At 30.8% G+C, this 8389-nt stretch overlaps 1 protein-coding gene across 1 annotated transcript; it reads left to right on the top strand.

The window, feature by feature from the left end:
* Positions 1 to 6492: 6492 nt before the first annotated feature.
* Positions 6493 to 8081, top strand: LOC112742493 (protein FAR1-RELATED SEQUENCE 5-like). Its single transcript, XM_025791732.1, has 3 exons — positions 6493 to 6570; positions 6774 to 7948; positions 8072 to 8081. Exons 1-3 carry the CDS (start codon positions 6493 to 6495, stop codon positions 8079 to 8081), a joined length of 1263 nt encoding a protein of 420 aa, XP_025647517.1.
* Positions 8082 to 8389: the final 308 nt, after the last annotated feature.

Genomic DNA, 8389 nt, shown 5'->3' with positions numbered 1-8389 from the left:
TTAAATTAGATAATTAAAAAATTTAGATACTAAACAAGAAATTAAGTTTACTTCATGACGCAGAAGCATCTATTTCCTAGTGATGAATGTTTACAGGATAAAATAGAACTGTCATTTCCTTTTTCAAAAATTTACATACAATATTAAAATTTCAATGTAATCCCCGTACTCTTATAAAAAATAGAACTGAATCCATACAATTTATGTATTTAAAATGGTGACATATTGAACGAGTATCATAAAAAAATCTCTTTCAACTTCATGCATGTAACATAGAAGATCAGAATATAATGATGAGTTGTCCATTCTAAATTATAGAGATATTAATCAACTGAATCACTTGTTAAATCTTCCAACCCATCATCATCCTGAGCCTTCAACATAGAATGGAAATAGAAAAAAAAATATTTATACAAATATAATAGAATGCAAATTCAATTTGTTGGATGATTACACAGTTGTCTTAAAAATTTTTAATTAAAGATTAAAAAAATATATTTTATCACTTTAAAATGGCAATCTCTTGCACTAATAATTAACAATTAATGGGTATGAAAATCAATTTTATGCTTATTAATAATAATAATAATAATAATAATAATAATAATAATAATAATAATAATAATAATAATAATAATAGATCAGAAAAAAGAATATACAAAGATAATAATATGGAAAGTGGAAACCATATACTTTGGGTAATTTGTGATGAAATAAGGAAAGAGAAGACTCACCCTTGATCAATTCATGCGTGAAGACATGTGAAGGCAAGAGAAGAACAAAAACAAGAACCTTGGACCTATCCATGTGGTCACACTCATAGACATATGCAATGCAGGTCCAATTGACTACCTGAGCCCAAAATCCCATATTACTACTTAATATAAACACATCATTTACATTAATGAATAAATTTAGGCCAAATAAAAAACGGAATCAGATGAGCTTCTTTGCTGTTATAGCATCAACACAGGATCTTTGACCTCTCCCCACAAACACGTGTCACAGCCCACCAATGACACATACAGTCTTCATGACATGATGATTATATTGGTAAGCACCATAGAATTCCCTTTTTCGTAATTCTAAATTCTTTATTAGAATAAGTGATTTTTCGATTCCAATATTTCTACCATAATTCTTTTTTTTGCTATCTCTAACCACCAAATTTATGGTTCCTTCTTATTTAAATTTTTAATTTGTGTTTAATTATTTTGTGAGTTAACTATTAAATTAGTACCTGAATTAGACACTAACAAAAATGTCTCTGAATATGTTTTTAACAAAACGACTTTTGAATTATGTGACAAAAATAATCAATAAATATTATATTTTTTATAGGTAACAAAAAATTTCATATTTAGCAAGTAATTTATTAATTTGATCCGAATTTTTGTAAAAATATTTTAATAAATATTTAGAAAGTCTAAAAAATTATTTAGAACAAAATTTGTTCTCTAAATTTTTTATTATTTTTCAAAAAAATTTAGTCATTCACAATAATTTTTCTTTAAATTCACTTTATATAAAATTGTCAAAATTTAAAGATAAAAATTTTTTATTTTTCTAATGACATTTGCAAAAAATTACATTAAAATATTATCTATAAAATATTTTTTTAAAATATATATTTAATATTTATTTTTTTGTCACGTTTTTAAATATCTCCAGAATTTATTTGTCGTTAATACCTTTTAAAGTTATTTTTGTTATCATTGTGAACTATTAGATACTATTCTAATAGTAGTTTACTCTTGTTTTGTTGAAATTAGTTTTAAGAAAGTTTGTTTTGATGATAGTTAACTGTGGATTTGGCTCTTTACTTAAAATATTAGTTGTTTAGTTTTTACTTTTTAACTATCTAAATCTCCCAGATAAGATAACCCACCTTGTTTACTATCTCTTGAGCACATTCTTTTCTGATTGATTTTTTCTTTGTAGTGGTCTTTAACAACTAATTCACAAATGAAGTTACTTTCCCTGTGGGAATATACTACACGTGTTGTATACCTTTTCTCAAACTATCTCAACCGCATGCCACAATTTAACTCTTCCTTTCTCATTTTAGATAAATGAACATCACTCTCTCCCTTTCTATGTGATCTCGGCCTCTCTCTTTCTCACTTACTCCATCTCTAAATTTTTATTCTTATTGATTGGTAATGTAAAGAGGTTTTAAGGTAAATTTTACACTTATTATACATAGAAAAAAAAAAGTCATAAAAAGATAATAAAGTAAAGGAACAAGTATTGTTTTGGTCCCTAACGTTGAGGGTCAGAATTGGAATCGTTTCCTACATAATTTTGGATTTAAAATCATCTTTAATGTGTTTTTTTATATTAAAATCGTCCTTTTAATTTTTTCTGGACAAAAATGTCCTCCACTGCCATCAGCACCTTTACCTCCACCACCACCAGCACCTTTACTCCCACCACCACCACCAGCACCTTTACTTCCACCATCAAGAAAAACAACATCAATAAAATCACCACAAATTCAACGAATTCAGAAATAAAAAATTCAACAAATCAACACAAATTTAACAAATCCAGAAATCAGAAATTCAACAAATCAACCCAAATTCAACAAATTCAACAACCAAATCAAAAAATAACAAATCAAAATCAGAAGCAGAGGCAGTCATAGAATCAGAAATAGAAACTCAAGTAGAAGCAGATACAGAAGAAGAAGATGCAGATGCAGAAGCCGTAGCTGCAGAAGCAGATGCAGTAGAAGAAGAAGCAAAAGAAGTAGATGCAAAACCACCGGCGCTTGGCCACCCATCACCAGCAGTGGCGACGGAGCATGCGAGGACTGGCGACGCACTCCACCCTCGGATCCCTCTCTCTCCTCAGCCACCCATCACCCGCGGACTGGCGACGGAGCGTGCGCGGACCAGTTCAGCCTCAGATCCCTCTCTCCCTCCTTCGCGCGCCGCCCTCCTCGCGTCGGGCTCCTCTTCCCGACAACGCACTCCACCCTCGGATCCCTCTCTCTCCTCGGCCACCCATCACCCGCGGACCGGCGACGGAGCGTGGGCGGACCAGTTCAGCCTCAGATCCCTCTCTCTCTCCTTCGCGTGCCGCCCTCCTTGCGTCGGGCTCCTCTTCCCGGCGACGCACTCCACGGCGGTAGAAGCATGCATGAACGGTCTTCCCCTCCACCGGCGCTCCCTCTCTCTTTTCCCTCTTCTGTTCTCCCCCGTCGAAGCCCCTCTCCTTTCTTCTTTCTTCCGGCGACGGCGACGGCAGCTCCAAACTTTGCCGGCGCCGGCGCCGTCCCCTCCCTCCTCCCCTTCCCCCTCTTCCTTTCCCCTTCCCCTTCCCCTTTCCCCTCTCCCTCCTCTCCCCCTATCACGTTTCCTTTCGTCCCCCCAAAAAACGTGTTTCCTTCCCCCCAAACGCGTTGTTTTCTTTTTTTTTTTTTTAAATTTTATAATTTTTTTATTAATGTAGGGGTATTTTAGGAATTAAATTAAAAATTTTATTAAAAAGAACGATTTTAATACAAAAAAATACGTTAAGGATGATTTTAAATCCAAAATTACGTTAGAGACGATTTCGATTTTGACCCTCAACGTTAGGGACCAAAACAATACTTATCCCTAAAGTAAACTATTATCTATATTCACAAAAATATAAAAATAATGTTATATCCATAAAAGATAGATTTTAATAGATAAAACTATCTAAAACTAAAAAACTATCTAAAATTTTCAAACTATTCTTTCTAACTTAATAACCTAGTTCCAAATTCTCAACCACAATTTTAATCTTATCTCACCTTAACTTTTAACCATTTAGAGTGTTTAGTTTAGTCTTTGGACTATGAAAAATATGTTCAAATGTGCGCTTTAATTTTTAGTTTGGTTATTTTTTATTTTTTTTTCTTTGAACGCACATAATTTTAAATTCTGAACCCACCTTTATGTAAAGCTAAAAATTTTAGCTTATGTGTTTATACTTCTTTAATTGAGATAAGTAATGAAAAATTATAATTCAAAATTTTTGTTTTTTTGTTTTATCAATCTTATCCTTTATTCTCTTCTTTACAAAGAGGCACAAATAATAATTTACCTTAAAAATTATTAATCTACTAAAAAAGATAAATTAAATAAAAAATTGATCATAAAATAATAATAGAGTTATGAATAATAAAAAATTATAAACTAAAATAGTATTAAAATAAATATATTAAAAAATTAAATTTTTGATATTTTTTATAAAAAATTTTAATTCATAAAATTAACATGTCTTTAGAACATAAAATAAATAAAATTTTTATAAGAGGTATAGCTTACCGCAATTACAAAACAACTTCCTATACATATAAGTGGGCACTAGATTTGATGGTACCAAAACGTTTGGACCATTAAATGGTCCCATAATAAAGTATGTTTTTTAAGTTTTTTAATAACTGATAAATAGTCCTTATCTAATTTTAATTATAAATTAACCCTATATATTTTATTTAATCATAAAAATTATTTTTTATTTTATAAATTATTATTTTATCATTAATCTATTATGTTTATTAACATTCAAAAACAAAAACAATAACGAATAAGATCTTCCATTGATCGTAATAAACTTTTTGGCTATTCCAATCGATTAAAAGATTATATTTGATCCGTGACGTTCGTCCAGGACTACGAAATCGTGTTTTTTTTGAAAATCAATCGATTGGATTATCAAAACAATCGATTGAATTTCAGGTTTTCCATAATTCAATCGATTGGACTACAGGTTGTTATCACAAAACAATCGATTGAAAATTGCAAGGCAGCATGATTTTCGCAAAAATCAATCGGTTAGTCATATTACCCAATCGATTGAACGATGACTAAAATGTGGGTTTTTTATAATTCAATCGATTGTTTATACTACCCAATCAATTGAATGCTTCAAAACAACCTGAGGTCTCACAGTTCAATCGATTGGTTGTGTTACCCAATCGATTGAATTCATCAAAACAATATGGATTTGCCAAATTCAATCGATTGGTTGTGCTACCCAATTGATTGAAGTGTGTACTACGCCTATTTCAATTTTGTTATCATTTTTATAAATTATTATCTTATTATTCATCTATCTTATCTTTAAAATTATATCTTCAATTTTTAAAGTTTTATTTTGATTTAGATACTCTAATATTATATTTTCTTTAATATTAACATTATTAATTGGTGAATAATCCATCACCAATTATTCAATCCCACCATTAAAATCATGTATCAATCTCTTTGATTATAAAAAATTTTATTTTTTTTCTTTCGGATATCCATCTACTTAATATCCAATTTTTTTCTATTTTTTATCCGTCCATTTAATATCCACTATTTGTTCATCATTAATTGATAATTACAGTTGCAGCAATCAGCAAAGGTCAAATCAATTTTATTATTATAGTGTTCAGAAAATAATCCATCGTTTTGATTACAAAATCGATGTCAGTGAATAGAATCTCTAATTTTGCAATTCTTCATTTCGATACTTTATTCGTGAAATTGATTGTGTAATTAAAAAATATTTTTTATCTTTTAATAATTCTCAGACATTGAGAAATACTAAAAAGTAAATAAATTTTATTATTTTTTATTATTAATTAGCTAGCAATCAGGGACGGACCTAGAGGGGGCGAGTAGTGACCTGGACCCCCCAAAATTTTAAGAAACTATACTTATATATAAGATTTGTGTTTAAAAAATATTTTATATATATATTATTTTTCACTATGTAATAAATCTATGTCTTAAAAGTTTAATTCACTAATATTTTTTACCTAACTAATTTAATATTATACCCTCAAGTCTTTGTACCTTTCAATTTAGTTTTTATATAATAATTTCTATATTTATTTTAAAAAAAATCATTTGTTTTTTTATATTAATATATTTAACATTCATATTTTTATATTAATAATAACTTACGTAGTTATGTTTTGGTAATCACATTATGTACTTTAGATATTATTTTCTTGTAAAAAATATTAATTTTTCTTCTAAATTTACGTTGTTAAAAGAAAAATTTTATAAAGATATCTTATATCTTGTATTCAATAAGGGTACTGTGTCTTTCAAATAATTAATAATTTATAATTTATTTTCAAAATTTTTAAAATTTTTGAAAGAATGAATTTTAACTAATAAGATATGTGAAAATTTTTAGTTAAATACGCTATAAATTATTGGTATTTTATAATTTTATAATGTACTATTGATATTGTTATATTTTCATTATGTAATTATCATATTAAAAATAAAATTGTGGAAAAAAATTATAATTATATGTATCTTAATAAATCTGTTAAAAAACTAACTCCAATAACTATATGTTAATTATTTTATAGATTAAAAAAATTATTTAAAAATTGGCACCTCCATATTAAAATCTCTGGATCCGTCCCTGCTAGCAATATTAGAATCTATTTATTTTTTGTAATGTTATAAGACGGAGTGTGCTGAATTATTTTTTTCATTGGACATTTTTAAGATGTCAGGTATATTTACGGACACTGAGAAGAATGAGCAATACCAGGAGGACGATGACATTAACCAACAAGAAGAGCTAGTTTGTGACCAAGATATGATGGATGAACAGAATTAATTCGAACAAGATTTCGGAGATGAATTTACTGAGGGAGCGTATTTTTTTGAAGCTGATCAGTCAGAAGATATCCTTGAAGCTGCTTATGCTTGCAAGACATTACAACTTTGAATTTTAGTAAAAATTTTGCGGATAAAATTGGTAAATATCACTTTTCTACTTTGCAGCTTGCATTTGATTTTTATCTGAAGTACTCAAAGTCGAAGGGTTTTAGTGCAAGGAAGAGCAAGACCTTCAAGAATAGTATTGGCGAGATTTACAAACAAAAGTTTGTATGTCATAGGCAAGGATTCAGGGAGGAGAAATATTACACGATGGAAAAAAGGAAGAAGGAGCCTAGATTGGAAACAAGAACTGGGTGTGAAGTCCGAATGGATGTTAAATTTGTACCAAAAATTGGAAGGTGGCATATCTTTTATTTCTCTGACGAACACAACCATGATCGATTGGATACACAATTCAGTGCTATGTTGCCTACCCACAGAAAAATATCAGAGGTAGATATTATGCAAATGATGAACATGCTAAAGTCTGGGATTAGCACTTCACAGATATTTGGTCTTCTAGCTAGTCAAGCAGGCGGGTATGAATTTGTTGGCTATGGTCCCAGAGATATGTACAATGAGATTGTTCGGCAAAGGCATCAAATTTCTGGTGATGCGGCACGAGTGTTAAAGAAGTTGGAGGATATGCGGTTGAAGGATCCACAATTATATTTCAAGGCATGTCATGATTCAAGAGGTTTGTTACGTAACTTGTTCTGGTCTGACGGGATTAGCCAACTAGACTACCAACTCTTTGGAGATGTTATTGATTTTGATGCTACGTACAAGAAGAACAAGTATAGTTGTCCATTAGTCATATTTAGCGGGGTTAACCACCACAACCAAACAATTGTTTTTGTTGCTGCGTTAATTGTGGACGAAACTACTGATGCATATATTTGGCACCTGCGTCAGCTCATGTTTGCAATGAAGGGTAAGACCCCGACCTCAATAATAACTGATGGGGCCATGGCGATTAGGAATGCAGTAAGAGAAGTATTTTTCGAAGTCAGACATAGATTATGCGATTGGCACCTTATTCGAAATGCAACTAGTAATGTTGAAAATCCATCGTTTACATTTAAATTCAGAAAAATCATGTTGGGAGATTACGAGATTTTCGTGTTTAAGCGTAAGTGGGTTCAGCTTATTGAAGAATTTGGCCTTGAGGATAAGCCGTGGGTGAATAACATGTATGAAGAGAAGCATATGTGGGCTACTGCATATATAAGAGGAAAATTCTTTGCTAGCTTTAGAACTACCTCAAGATGTGAAGGTTTACACTCAGTTGTGGCAAGGTATGTGGGGTCGCGGTATGATTTGACAAGTTTTGTAGAGCATTTTCAAAGGTGTGTTGCACACTTCGCTTTAAAAAATTTAATGCTGATTATGAATCTACACGTGGGGTTCCCGTCATGCAGACTTGTATAGAGCTGCTAGAGAGATTTGCTGCTGAGTTATACATTCATGAGCTATTTCTATTGTTTCGGCCATTTCTCTCTAGAGCTGGATCAATGCGGGTGTTAAACATAGAAAATAATGATGATTGCATAAAGTAAATTGTGTGTAAGCATGGGAGGCCCAAATTTGTGTGGACCGTTAAATTTCGTCAAGAAAAAATGATCTTCATGTGTACCTGTTTAAGAATGGAGTCATTTGGAATTCCCTGCGAACATATTGTGAAAGTTCTGGTTGACAGAGTGATGAGCGGATAATTTATACGCTTTTTGGCATTGTTT

Source organism: Arachis hypogaea, chromosome 14 (assembly GCF_003086295.3).
Source record: "Arachis hypogaea cultivar Tifrunner chromosome 14, arahy.Tifrunner.gnm2.J5K5, whole genome shotgun sequence".
Classification (NCBI taxonomy): Eukaryota; Viridiplantae; Streptophyta; class Magnoliopsida; order Fabales; family Fabaceae; genus Arachis; species Arachis hypogaea.
The sequence above is the reverse complement of the archived record's forward strand: the minus strand, read 5'-3'. Positions and strand labels throughout refer to the sequence as shown.

Excerpts from the sequence above, each read along its gene's own strand:
- LOC112742493 (XM_025791732.1), top strand. The coding sequence starts at position 6,493 with ATGTCAGGTATATTTACGGACACTGAGAAGAATGAGCAATACCAGGAG. Across the intron at positions 6,571-6,773 it reads TTAACCAACAAGAAGAGCTA|CTTGCATTTGATTTTTATCT; the intron begins GTTTGTGACCAA and ends TCTACTTTGCAG.